Consider the following 14629-nt stretch of genomic DNA (forward strand, 5'->3'; position numbering starts at 1 on the left):
AAGGTGCCAGAACTGGCAAGAAAATAACTTTTGTGTCTTTCTCTTCTACTACTTGCCGACTCAGGTATGAGGCCGGTAACATCAACAGTGAGGACAAACCCAGCCCTCCTCTCTCCTTCTGCACCGAGTTCAAACCTACAGTCACTGGGTCCTGATTGTGACAGTGGAGCCCAGTTTGCACTGCAGGATCCAGAGATGGCGTCAGTGAAGCTGGAAGACTGCAGTCAAACACTGGAGCTGAATGTCAACATTAAAGATGAAGAAGAGGAGGAGAAGATTGGAAAATCTCATGGTAAGAGCAGGTTCTAAGTTTGTGTTTTTCGTTCCAACTTCCCACTGTGTATGAAAAGTTGCAGTAGAACTGTTTCATGATGAACTGTTTCAATGAGAAGGTAGAAGTGCCCACTATTTATAGACTATAGAATTAGAATAATCATTCTATTTCCATGATTCCAAAAGATCACCTTGGTGTTTTGATCTAAATTGCAATTGCAACATTTGGTTAAAAATAAGCACTAGTATCTTTGCCCAGTGTGTAAATTATCTCAAATGAGTGCAGGAAATTATTCTCGGTTGAAGTTGAATTGAACACTATAAAACAATCAGAATGGAGAAAGACCCATTGAACATTTTTTTGAATATAAGTGTTGCCACCCTAGGGTCGTGCACTACTCATAAAGCAAATGTAGAACTTTTATTAATCAAAAACATAAAATACCGTCAAAAATGTGAAAAATACCATGGTATGATATTTTTGCCACGTCGCCCAGCCCTTTGTTAGAGCAAAAACCAAGCCACGGGGTCGAAGGAATTGTCCGTAGAGGTCCATGGAAGGAAAAATTCACAAGCTGGTAAAATGGCGGCGCCCATCAACGGACTTCGGTGCAGGCAGTGTGGGTGCAGCAGAGACAATTTTAAGGCCGCACTACTGTTTTGAAGCTAAATGTAATGATTATCAGTTTCTACATGTGTAAAATATTGACACATTCAGTTTCTGTCTATAAACGATACTATGGTGTGAACGGAAATACAATTGTTTTTTGATTGGAATAATACCGTGAAGAGGGTTAAGGAAAATAGTACATGGTGCTGCCAAAAACTAACTGTAAACTTGTACTAAATGGTTTTTGAGTCTTGTATGCATTTATCTACTACATGTTAAGTATTAGCTCAAAAGTATTGTGGAGCTCCTGCACCTAAATATAAACAGTACCGGCACCCAAAATGAGTATGGGCAACTATTTCAGTCCAAGTCAACCACTGAATTAGATAATTGAACAAGAACAAATATAATATATTTAATAGAGAATAAAGAAAGTGCCAGAACTATCAAGAGAATAACTTTTGCGTCCGTTTCTCCTCTACTACTTGCCAACTCAGGTATGAGGCCGGTAACATCAACAGAGAGGACAAACCCAGCCTGCCTCTCTCCTTCCACACTGAGTCCAAACCTACAGTCACTGGGTCCTGATTGTGACAGTGGAGCCCAGTTTGCACTGCAGGATCCAGAGATGGCATCAGTGAAGCTGGAGGACTGCAGTCAAACACTGGAGCTAAATGCCAACATTAAAGATGAAGAAGGGGAGGAGAAGATTGGGAAATCTGTTAATCATGGTAAGAGCAGGGTTCTATCTAACTAAGTTTGTTTTTCATTCCAACTTCTCACTGTGTATGAAAAGTTGCAGTAGAACTGTTTCATGATGAACTGTTTCCATGAGAAGGTAGATGTTATTTCATGGTACTGAGACTTGTATGGTTTGACACCAGTATTGCCAGCATTTGTTTTATTAACTGGGCTATCTGGAGTGTTCAGAGTAGATTGATGAAGTGAAGTAGACAAACTGACAGTGTTTTAAAGTTATATGAAATGAGTCTGTGTAGTTTCTAACCCTTGTGGTAGTGAGTGGAGGATGATATGGGTCATAATTTTCTTGATTTATGAGATACTGTTAGAATAGTTTTATTCTCCTTTTGTATTGCACAGCCTACTTCTGTGAATACGTACAGGTAGCCTAGTGGTTAGAGCATTGGGACAGTAACCGAAAGGTTGCTGGATCGAATCCCCGAAGACAAGGTAATAATCTGTTCTGCCCCTGAGCAAGGCAGTTAACCCACTGTTCCCCGGGCGCCGAAGATGTGGATGTCGATTATGGCAGCCCTCCGCACCTCTCTGATTCGGAAGACACATTTCAGTTGAATGCATTCAGTTGTACAACTGACGCGGTATCCCCTCTCCCATTTGGAAAGTTTTTAGACCCCTTGACCTTTTCCACGTTTTGTTATGTTACAGCCTTATTCTAAAATTGATTAAATAAACAATGTTCCTTATCAATCTACACACAATGACCCATAATGACAAAGCAAATACAGGTTTTTAAAAATATTTTCACATTTATATAAAACAAACAAATACCTTATTTACATAGGTATTCAGACTTTTTGCTATGATACTCGACATTGAGCTCATGTGAATCCTGTTTCCGTTTCTCAACTTTGAGATGTTTTTTATATATATGCACATTATCGAACAAAACATAAATGTATTGTGTAACATGATGTTATATGACTCATCTGATGAAGAATTTCAAAGGTTAGTGATTAATTCTATCTCTATTTGGGGGTTTTGTGCAAGCTACCTGTGCTGTGAAAGAAATGTGTGTGCTTTTTTGTATTTGGTGGTGAGCTAACATAAATATACGTGGTGTTTTCGCTGTAAAACATTAAAAAAATCGGACATGTTGGCTGGATTCACAAGATGTTTATCTTTCATTTGCTGTATTGGACTTGTTAATGTGTGAAAGTTAAATATTTCAAAAAAATATTTTTGAATTTCGCGCGCTGCCTTTTCAGTGGAATGTGGGGGGGGGGCTTCCGCTAGCGGAACCCCGGGGCTAGACAGGTTAAGATCAGATGTTTCATAGATTACAACATTTGCAGAATGTCGGCCAAAATCCATCTCGTTCCATCTTCTCCCACTGCTAAGCGGATGCTTCATATTTATACATCTTTTGAAATATCTGTCTCATTGTTCTACCTGTGGCTGCACTGTGGAAGTGCAGGAAGTTCAGGGCAGGCACACAACATTCTTCAGTATAAAGAAACGCCAGAACTGTTGTGAAGAAGATACCCTTTTTGTTCGTTTCCATGTATTACTACAGATATTTAATGGCACGTTTAAACTGTCTAATATCGAAAGAACATGTCATACCATGCTAGGAAACATCCATTAACCTTTCACTAGTCACCAACCCGGATCCGGGAGCACCCCCCACCCCCCCCCCCCCCCACTGAGTAGCATAGCTAGCATAGCGTCACAAGTAAATTGTAGCATCTAAATATCATTAAATCACAAGTCCAAGACACCAGATGAAAGATACAGATCTTGTGAATCCAGGCATCATTTCTGATTTTTAAAATGTTTTACAGGGAAGACACTATGTAAATCTATTAGCTAACCACGTTAGCAAAAGACACCATTTTTTTTACTCCAACAGTTTTTTCCTGCATCAGTAGCTATCACTAATTCGACTAAATAAAAATATATAGCCACTAACCAAGAAACAACTTCATAAGATGACAGTCTGATAACATATTTATGGTATAGCATAGTTTTTTCTTAAAATGTGCATTTGTCAGGTATAAATCACAGTTCTACATTGCAGCTGCAATCTGAAATAGTGCCGAAGCAGCCAGAATAATTACAGAGACCAACGTCATATAACTAATTACTCATCTTAAAACATTTCAGAAAAATACACAGCGTACAGATATTGAAAGCCCAACATCTGGTGAATCCAAACAATGTTTCAGATTTATTCAATGTTTTATAGCGAAAACAAAATGTAGCGCTAAATTAGCATAGCCACGCCAGCCAGAACCAGCTGGGCGCCCACGACCAGTTCACATGCACGACAGATATATGAAATAACATCGTAAATTGGGTCTTACTTTTGCTGATCTTTCATCAGAATGTTGATCAAGGTGTCCTTAGTCCAGATGAGTCGTTCTTTCCATTCAGAATGGTACCTTTCCCACTTCATTTAGCATTGGTACTGGTCGAGTGGCACGGATCTCTCAAACGAAAATAAAATCGGAGAACGGAACACCGCAAAACTCCCGAAAAAATTCAAATAATCTGATTAAACTATATCCTCTTATGGCTCAAATATCAGCAGTGAGTATCAGCAGTGAGTAACCTGGAAAGAGGTGGCCATTTCAAACGGCCTCGTACTCAATTCTTGCTCGTACAATATGCATATTATTATTACTATTTGGATAGAAAACACTGTCTAGTTTCTAAAACAGGTTTAATTATTTCTCTAAGTGAAACATAACTCTTTTTACAGCCCATTTTCTATCTGGAAGTGACTTTTCCAAGAAGCTATGTCTCTCTTCAAGATACTCTCTATAAAAGGCCTTGGCACTTAGGACTGTACAAACACGTCACACGCCTTCCCCTGGGTGTCAAGCGGAAGTGAGAGAAGAAATGAGTTGATTATCTCTGTCAGGGACTGAAAAGAACATCTTGGAGTGAGAAGTGCGCACTTTATTTTTTTTTTCTGGGCGCGAAGTAGGAACTGGGCTGCGCTCCTGGAAAACCCTCGTTATAGGTGAATATGACCTCCAGCTTCGATTTTTTTTGATACATGTCACAATATCATCCTAAAGTATGTTTTTTCAATATACTTTAATTATATTATTGAAATTTATTCTGGACTTTAGACGTGATGCGACGCAAGAATTTTGTCAAGACGGAGAGGTTAGCACGGCATGGCCAGTGTGCCATGCTAATTCAAGAGGGGCATCGTTCGTTCTGGGTCCAAATGAAGACGGATCTGAACAAAGGACCCTTTGGAGAACATTCTGATGGAAAATCAACAAAGATAAGGACCCAATTTGGGATGCTTTTTCATATATCTGTCGAACTGTGCTATCGCTAGCGTTTGACTAGAATCAATGCTGCTGTGTGTTAGCTATTGTAGTAAGCTAATATAACGATATATTGTGTTTTCGCTGTAAAACACTTCATAAATCGGAAATATTGTCTGTATTCACAAGATCTTTCTCTTTCATTAGCTATCCACCATATATTTTTCTGAAATGTTTTCTGATGTGTAATTAGTAGTTGACGTTGGTGTCTGTATTTTCTCTGGCTACTGCCATGCGATTTCTGACTGTAGCTTTGATGTTGGCTAAGATGGTAGCAGTAATGTAAAACTGATTTATAGCTAAAATATGAAAATTCTTCAAACAAAACATAGATTTATTGTGTAACATGTTATAGGACTGTCATCTGAGGGAGTTTTTTCTAGGTTATTTAGGTTGGTTCTAGGTTATTTAGGTTGGTTCTAGGTTAGTTTGGTTAGCTTTGTGCATGCTACTTGCATGCTACCGTTGCTGTGAAAAATGTCTGTCTGTCTTTTGTATTTGGTGGTGAGCTAACATAAATATATGTGGTGTTTTCGCTGTAAAACATTTTAAAAATCTGAAATATTGGCTTTATTCACAAGATCTTTGTCTTTCATTAGCTATCCACCATATATTTCTCTGAAATGTTTTCTGATGTGTAATTAGTAGTTGACGTTGGTGTCTGTATTTTCTCTGGCTACTCCCGTGCGATTTCTGACTGTAGCTTTGATGGTAGCATGAATGTAAAACTGATTTATAGCTAAAATATGCAATTTTTTTGAACAAAACAGATTTATTGTGTAACATGTTATAGGACTGTCATCTGAGGTAGTTTTTTCTAGGTTATTTAGGTTGGTTTTAGGTTAGTTAGGTTGGCTTGTGCATGCTACTTCATCCTACTTGTGCTGTGAAAAATGTCTGTCCTCTTTTTTATTTGGTGGTGAGCTAACATAAATATATGTGGTGTTTTCTCTGTAAAACATTTAAAAAATCGGACATGTTGGCTGGATTGACAAGATGTTTATCTTTCAAATGCTCTATTGGACTTGTTAATGTGTGAAAGTTAAATATTTAAAAAAAATAGATTTTGAATTTCGCGCCCTGCACTTGAGCTGGATGTTGTCAGAGGTGTCCCGGTATCGGGCTTGCAGCCCTAACAGGATATTGAAAAAACATACATTACGATGATATGGTCACATGTATCAAACAAAATTCGAGACGGAGATAGTTTTCATCCGTAATGGCCGCACAACAGAAGGCAATCGCACCTCCAAGTCGCGCGATTCAGAGAACCGGAAGTGGGCGGTCACGCCAAGGAAATAGGTCTTATTTCACGTCAGAACAAGATAAACACAAAATTTCTCCTCTGACGTCCTCTTGACACCCAGAGGAAGGCGTATGAAGTGTGTTTCGGGTCATACGTGGCATGACCATATATAGGCAGAGCGTTGAAGCAAGCATAGACATCTTGCATTCTACTTCCTGGTCAGGGAAAGTGCTGTCAAATGACTTCTGTTTCACTCAGAGACAAAATTGAAACGGTTTTAGAAACTAGAGATTGTTTTCTATCCAATAGTATCATTAATATGCATATAGTAAGAGCAATAATTGAATAAGAGGCAGTTTAATTTGGAGAGGCAAAATGTCGAAGTTGAAAAAGAACCCCCTGTATTCTCAAGAAGTTAACTTCTTATTGCTGCAGGGGCAGTATTGAGTAGATTGGATGAAAAGGTACCCAGTCCCAGTTGCTAATATATGCATATTATTATTAGTATTGGATAGAAAACACTCCGAAGTTTCTAAAACAGTTTGAATGATGTCTGTGAGTATAACAGAACTCATATGGTAGGCAAAAACCTGAGAAAGAAATCCCCTTTGAGCCTGGTTCCTCTCTGTTTCTTCCAAGGTTCCTGCTTTCTAGGGAGTTTTTCGTGGCCACTGTGGTTCTACATCTGCATTGCTTGCTCTTTGGGGATTTCGGATTGTTTTCTGTAAAGGACTTTTTTACAACTTATGTAAAAAGAGCTTCATAAAATACATTTGATTGACATGTATATCACACCAATTGACTGGTTGTTCTGATATTGTTCACACAGGAGACCATGTTGAGACATTCTCTACATCCAGAGAGCATCAGCAGGAAGATCACAGAGCAAAGAGGTCTTACCACTGCTCACATTGTGAGGAGATTTTCCCATTTCTATCAAAGCTAAAAATACACCTAAAAATACACACAGGAAAAAAGCTTTACTCCTGCTCTGAATGTGGAAAATGCTTCAAGACATCAACTGCGCTAAAAGTTCATCATGGAACACACAGAGGAGAGAAGCATTTCTCCCGCTCTGACTGTGGAAAGAGTTTCTCTCGACTGGGTACCTTAAAACAACATGAACGTACACACAAAGGAGAGAAGCCTTACTCCTGCTCTGACTGTGGAAAGAGTTTTACTCGACCAAGAAACCTAAAACAACATGAACGTATACACACAGGAGAGAAGCCTTACTCCTGCTCTGACTGTGGAAGGAGTTTCTCTCAACTGGGCCACCTAAAACGTCATGTACGTATACACAAAGGAGAGAAGCCTTACTCCTGCTCTAAATGTGGAAAATGCTTCACAACAGCAATTGGGCTAAAAGTTCATCAGAGAACACACACAGGAGAGAAGCCTTACTCCTGCTCTGACTGTGGAAGGAGTTTCTCTCAACTGGGCCACCTAAAACGTCATGTACGTATACACACAGGAGAGAAGCCTTACTCCTGCTCTAAATGTGGAAAATGCTTCACAACATCAATTGGGCTAAAAGTTCATCAGAGAACACACACAGGAGAGAAGCCTTACTCCTGCTCTGACTGTGGGGTGAGTTTCTCTCAACTGTGCAACCTAAAAAGACATGAACGTTTACACACAGGAGAGAAGCCTTACTCCTGCTCTGACTGTGGAAGGAGTTTCTCTCAACTGCCACCTAAAAACACATGAACGTTTACACACAGGAGAGAAGCCTTACTCCTGCTCTGACTGTGGATCCAGTTTCTCTCGCCTGGGTACCTTAAAACAACATGAACGTATACACACAGGAGAGAAGCCTTACTCCTGCTCTGACTGTGGAAAGAGTTTCTCTCGACTGGACACATTAAAAAAACATGAACGTATACACACAGGATAGAAGCCTTACTTCTGCTCTGACTGTGGAAAGAGTTTCTTTCAACTGGGTAACTTAAAACAACATGAACGTATACACAAAAGCGAGAAGCCTTACTCCTTTTCTGACTGTGGGGCAAGTTTCTCTCTTCCGGACACCTTAAAACGATCTGAACATATACACACACTGGAGAAGCCTTACTCCTGCTCTGACTGTGGAAAGAGTTTCTCTTGAATGTGCCATTTAAAAAGACACCAAGGGAAACACAAGAGAGGAGCCTTACCACTGATCTGACTGTAGAAAATGTTAAAACACCAGCTGAGCTTAAAGGTCATTAGAGAAAAGACAAAAGAGAGAAGCCTTACTTCTGCTCTCAATGTGGCAAGAGTTTTTCCCAATTGGGCAATGTAAAAACACACCAACAGATACACACTTGAGAGAAGCCTTATCACTGCACTGACTGTGGGAAGAGATTCTACAGATTGGGCCATTTTAAAAAGACACCAATGTTTACATATAGGAGAGAAGCCTCATCAGTTCTCTGACCAGCTAAGATTAGACACTCCACTTAATTCTCATATCATTAAATAATTGGCAACGTTGAATTGGATCAGATGAAGAAAGTGTAGAACACTATTGTAATCCTATAGTTTCTCACTGTGAGAGAAAAATGCAGAGGAAAGGGAGTGTTATAGAATGTTAGCCACTTGTCAGTTTTGGTGAGTTTTGTGAGCTTCTACTGTAAAGATATTGAGATTACCTTGAATTTGCTTTTAGGGTTGAATATCATCTGTGAGGCGTCTCACAATGGATTCTGATGGGTGACTGGGTGGTACTGATTCCCTCTGCAGTTTTCTGTGGGAATGAGCTGGTAGACACAACATACACTGATTTTGCAAAACATTAAGGACACCTTCTCTTTTCATGACATAGACTGACCAGGTGAACCCAGGTGAAAACTATAATCCTTAATGATGTAGTTGTTGTTGTATTTATTTTGGATCCCCATTAGCTTTCAGTAGAAAACAAGATGTTGCAGTGGGCTAAGGAATGAAAACACTGGAGAATTTAAAAAACATTGCCTGGTCTGATGAATCGCTGTTCCTGCTGTTTCACGCTGATGGGAGGAAACCACGAGTACAACATTGCATGCTGGTGGTGGTGGTGGTATGATGGTGTGTTTTCATGCCACATATTGGGCCCCTTGATAAAAGTGGAGCAACGTTTGTGTAAAGATCATTGCCAATCAGGTGCATCCCTTCATGGTGGCAGTGTATCCATCTGCAAATAGATTTTTTTCAGCAGGATTATGCCACAAGGCTTGTCCAGAACTGATTCTAAGAACATGACAGGGAATTCAGCTTAATGCAGTGGCCTGAATTGGATCAAATGAAGAAAGTGTAGAACACTATTGTAATCCTATAGTTTCTCACTGTGAGAGAACTGTGCAGAGGAAAGGGAGCGTTATAGAATGTTAGCCTCTCTTTACTGATCAGTGTGCACCTTGTCAGTTTTGGTGTGAGAGAGAATAAAGTAGACGGCACACGTCAAACGTTTGATTTTTGACCCTATGTCCGGATGACGTGTGCATGCCCATATTTGGGCATCCGGTCAGGACATCCTGGCGGGAAGTGATCTCATATATGGGCATCCTGTTCCTGTTCTCACGCCTTAGTGAGTGCGACAATATTTATATAATGCCTTTGAAGTTGTCATGATGATTGATGTCTAGGGACCTCTTTGAACTGGGGAGATGAACATTTCAAAGAGTTTGACCCCCCACCCCCTGTTTTATTGACCTTAGGGTTGTTGTCTATGAAACACAAATGTCCTGGGATATTGGGGTTGGCAGACGCCTTATACAAAAGCCCAGAACAAGACATGCGGCCCCAGAACACTAAACAAGATTTTTAAAATCAGCATGGATTTTGTGATCAGTGGCAAAGCAGTGATGACTGTAACAACGGAAGCAGGACCTCGGTTGAAACATAGAGAAAGGGCCAAGTATCAAGCCACAATATACGATGCGCCAAAAAATCGGTTTCTAAGTGTGTATAGAACCCAAATACCGCCCGCAACTGCGCTGAAAGGTCAAGTGCTGATGTCTAATGGACATCAATGGGGGTATCGGTTTGATTACCTGGCCTGTAGAGTGAACCTCTATACGGTAGCCGAAGGAGAAGAATATACAGACCAGACTTTAGGAGTGGACTACGGGCTTGAAGACTGCATGGTTTTTCGCAAGGTTGTGTCCCGAACTGAGCCTTATCACCAAGGGGTATAGCTTGTTCACGGGCTACGAGACCCGTTGGGAAGGTGCCCCTGACTCCTCAGGAAGAATATTTCACAGGGTGAAAATACAAAGAAAGAATGGACTTCCATGTGGCTACGTGGAGTTCTATATCAGCAACGAGGAAACCCGCAAAATTTAGTACGACATACAGCTTACGTTATAGCGAGACAGCGCCAGCGCCCAAAATAAGAGCGGAAAATAATCCTAAACATTTTCGACAGAAATACGAAATAACATCATAAATGGGTCCTACTTTTGCTGAGCTTCCATCAGAATCTTGTACAAGGGATCCTTTGTCCAGAACAATCGTTGTTTGGTTTTAGATTGTTCTTTTTTCCTCTCGAATTAGCAACCAAAGCTAGTCAAGTGACACAAGGCTGTCCATCACTAACAAACGCAGAGAACGGAACACGCCGAAGCTCACGATAAAATTTCAATAATCTGATTAAACTATATTGAAAAAAACATACTTTACGATGATATTATCACATTTATCAAATAAAATCAAAGCCGGAGATATTAGCCGTCTATAACAAAAGCTTTTCAGAAGCCAATGCTGATGTCCTACCCGCGCCTTCCTGAACAAAGGAAATTGGGGTCCTGTCATTCCAAGACCTCTCTTTTGACCATAGATATAGCTATACACTCCATTTAACCTCTCACTGCCTATTGACATCTAGTGGAAGGCGTATGAAGTGCATGTATACTAATAGATTTTAAGCAAATTAATAGGGAGGCCCTGGAACAGAGCCTCGATTTCAGATTTTTCACTTTCTGACAGGAAGTTTGCTGCAAAATGAGTTCTGTTTTACTCACAGATATAATTCAAACGGTTTTAGAAACTTGAGAGTGTTTTCTATCCAATAGTAATAATAATATGCATATTGTACGAGCAAGAATTGAGTACGAGGCCGTTTGAAATGGGCATCTTTCATCCAAGCTACTCAATACTGCCCCTGCAGCCATAAGAAGTTAAAGCCTCCAGTTCTTCATTTCATCATACACCATGGATATTCATACAACATACCAGGACTCCGATACGACATGGGGGCCAGACCCTAAGGACTCTATGCCTCGCAGCCCGACATTCTACTCCCCCCTGGCGAGACCCACAACACCCCCTACATTTACACAGCCTGAGGATGTGTTTGAAGGGGTAGTCAGGACTATTTTTGTGGACACCATCAAGGCCTTGGTAGCCACACTTTTAGACGTGGTGATTGGAGAATATATAAGAGAAAAATGCATCGGTTGTGAGATCAATCAACCCAGCCAGCGCCGTCATCTGTGCCTATATGACCCGCCAAGATACTACTTCTTCAACCATTTTGAGGAGCTGGTGAAAAGACTGTGGTCCTGCAGGTTTATACCCTGGAGTCTATGGGTCTTGTGCCGTCTATCCCCAGAGTTTACGGGGTAACCGAGGCATTCCTACATGAACTGAAGGAGGCAATCTACATCCACGAGAAACTCAAAGAAATCCGACACACCCTGGTGGACAACAATAAATACCGGGAAGCTGTGGTGGCTGATGTGATGACTTTCTGGCTCAATAAACCCCAAGAGACCGAGTGACATTTTGTTATTTAGTTGTAAAGCAATGGGTAACTATGTGTCTACGATGTTAGAGAGAATAAATAAAATTCTTCTTTTGAGAACTTACAAATGTTATGCATCAGATTATTGAAAATTAAGTGAACAACGTTCTACACGACACACAATGCCTGGGTTAATGAAGAGCGTGTGCTGAAAATGGAACAAATCATGAATCATGTACGACATACGGGCGAGAGTCTGCAATGGACACAACTGGTATCTCGTCTTGTGGATGATTCTGAAGAATTAGAAACAACTTTGTCTAAGATTTTACTTTATTTGTTTGAAACCCCATTTAATTGTAACGTGTATCATATTTGTTGTTTATATGCTTATATATCGGACATGTGTGTTTTTAAAAATTCAGCGACACAAGCCTGTAAATCTAAACCAAATATACAGGGTGTTGCATGCTGTGATCGTTGAGAAAACTGGGACATGTATCCTGCAAAGAATCCTGAATTGTCTGTATACGTAATACTTGATGCATAAAATAAAAATTCTAAAATTAAAGTGAAATGTTGTCGTTATTTGAAAGTGGCTCATTAACGTTATTGTACCTCAGCGAGGCAAGAAGGATGGCGGAGCAGATGTTGAAAAACATTTATTATAATCCCTCTAACCCCGGGTCTTATGGTGGTAAAGAGCATTTCCAGAGAGCTATAGCCGAAGAAACCGGTAGCCTGTTAAGCGAATGAGTGGTTATCAGAGCAGGATGCATTAACTCTCCATAAACCTGTAAGAAAACAATTTCCAAGAAATAGAGTTTTTTTTCTGCGCATCCATTGTCCCAATTTCAGGCGGATCTATGTGACATGCAGGCCCTTGCAGATAAAAATGATGGAAATCGCTACATGCTAACGGTTATAGATATTTTCTCTAAAATAGCATTTGTAAGGGGCTTAAAAAATAAGAGCGGGGCAGAGGTGACCCGGGCCTTTGACTCTCTCTTGAATGAAGGAGGGGCCCCCAAGAAAGTGCAGACTGATGGCGGAAAATAATTTTTTAATAATACTTTTCAGAAACTCATGAAGATAAATGTGATAATATCATCGTAAAGTATGTTTTTTCAATATAGTTTTATTTGATTATTGAAATTTTTTCGGGAGTTTAGGCGTGTTGCGTTCTTTGCGTTTGGTGACGAAGGAGAGCTTAGCGCCACTTGGCTAGTTTTGCTTGCTCATTCGAGAGGGAAAAATGCCATTCTAAAACCAAACAACGATTGTTCTAGATAAAGGACCCCTTGTACAACATTCTGATGGAAGATCATCAAAAGTAGGACCCATTTATGATGTTATTTCATATATCTGTCGAACATGTTTACTATTAGTTTGCGCCCAGATTTTGGGCGATCTCTCGCTGTAACGTAAGCTGCATGTCGTACTGAAGTTATGTTTAGAATTCTAACAGGGCGATTGCATAAAGAACTAGTGTATCTATCATTTCCTATACAACATGTATTTTTTAGTAAAGTTTATGAATAGTTATTTGGTCAGAATAGGTGAGTGTCAGAAACATATACGGAGATTCTGGAAAATAATTGCTACATGGTCACATTGTATAACCACGGATTTCAGCTCTAAATATGCACATTTTCGAATAAACCATATATGTATTGTGTAATATGATGTTATAGGACTGTCATCTGATGAAGTTTATGAAGGTTAGTGAAAAAAAATATATCTTTTGCTGGTTTATTCGCCATCGCTAACGTTGAATTGAATGAATGGGGTTGTGTGGTAGGCTATTGTAGTAAGCTAATATAATACTATATTGTGTTTTCGCTGTAAAACACTTAAAGAATCGGAAATATTGTCTGGATTCACAAGATGTTTGTCTTTCATTTGCTGTACACCATGTATTTTTCATAAATGTTTTATGATGAGTATTTAGGTATTTCAATTTGGTCTCTGTAATTGTTCTAGCTGCTTCGGTGCTATTTCCGATTGTAGCTGCAATGTAAAACTATGATTTATACCTCAAATATGCACATTTTTCGAACAAAACATAGATTTATTGTATAACATGTTATAAGACTGTCATCTGATGAAGTTCTTTCTTGGTTAGTTTGGTTGGTTCTTGGTTAGTTTGGTTGGTTTTGTGCATGCTACCTGTGCTGTGAAAATGTCTGTGCTTTTTTGTATTTGGTGGTGAGCTAACATAAATATACGTGGTGTTTTCGCTGTAAAACATTTAAAAAATCGGACATGTTGGCTGGATTCACAAGATGTTTATCTTTCATTTGCTGTATTGGACTTGTTAATGTGTGAAAGTTAAATATTTCTAAAAAATATCTTTTGAATTTCGCGCCCTGCACTTGGACGGGCTGTTGTCATAAGTGTACCGACACCGGCCTGCAGCCATAACAGGTTAACCCAACATTCAATAGAGAGGTCCAGTTATGTGGAGATAGCCCCACTCTCTGCCATTACCGACAACGGTCCTATAGAATTTTTCATACCAGGCCACGGTGACAACTATCTGGACTTCAACAACACCTTGGTGCATTTGCGTCTAAAAGTGACCAAAAGAGATGGCACTAATATTGCAGGCGATGCCAAAGTGAGTCTCATTAATTACCCAGTGGCCACCATCTTCTCCCAAGTGGACGTGACTTTGGGTGAATGCCTAATCAGTCAAAGCAGTGCCACATACCCTTATAGGGCCATCATGGAGTGTTTACTCAACTACA

At 39.9% G+C, this 14629-nt stretch overlaps 2 protein-coding genes across 6 annotated transcripts in view; one reads left to right on the plus strand and one right to left on the minus strand.

Moving 5' to 3' along the window:
• LOC139533065 (zinc finger protein ZFP2-like) overlaps positions 1-14629 on the plus strand; it is a 316223-nt gene that overhangs the window by 258774 nt on the left and 42820 nt on the right. For 2 of the 5 annotated variants that reach the window (XM_071331286.1, XM_071331292.1), the window contains exon 1: positions 1516-1614. The exons of 1 other annotated variant lie outside the window; for it this stretch is intronic. Coding sequence is in view for 2 of the 4 variants with exons in the window: in XM_071331284.1 (XP_071187385.1) it covers positions 67-292; positions 1381-1614; positions 7005-7885 (1341 nt within the window). In the remaining 2 variants the exon portion in view is untranslated. Of the gene's footprint in view, positions 1-64; positions 293-1380; positions 1615-4346; positions 4548-7004; positions 7978-14629 lie in introns of those variants that run through there. 2 more of the 5 variants (XM_071331284.1, XM_071331289.1) reach the window with 2 other exon arrangements.
• Positions 1-14629, minus strand: part of LOC139533031 (zinc finger protein ZFP2-like) — a 530089-nt gene that overhangs the window by 141623 nt on the left and 373837 nt on the right. The window lies entirely within an intron of this gene.

This window comes from Salvelinus alpinus, chromosome 10 (assembly GCF_045679555.1).
Source record: "Salvelinus alpinus chromosome 10, SLU_Salpinus.1, whole genome shotgun sequence".
NCBI lineage: Eukaryota > Metazoa > Chordata > Actinopteri > Salmoniformes > Salmonidae > Salvelinus > Salvelinus alpinus.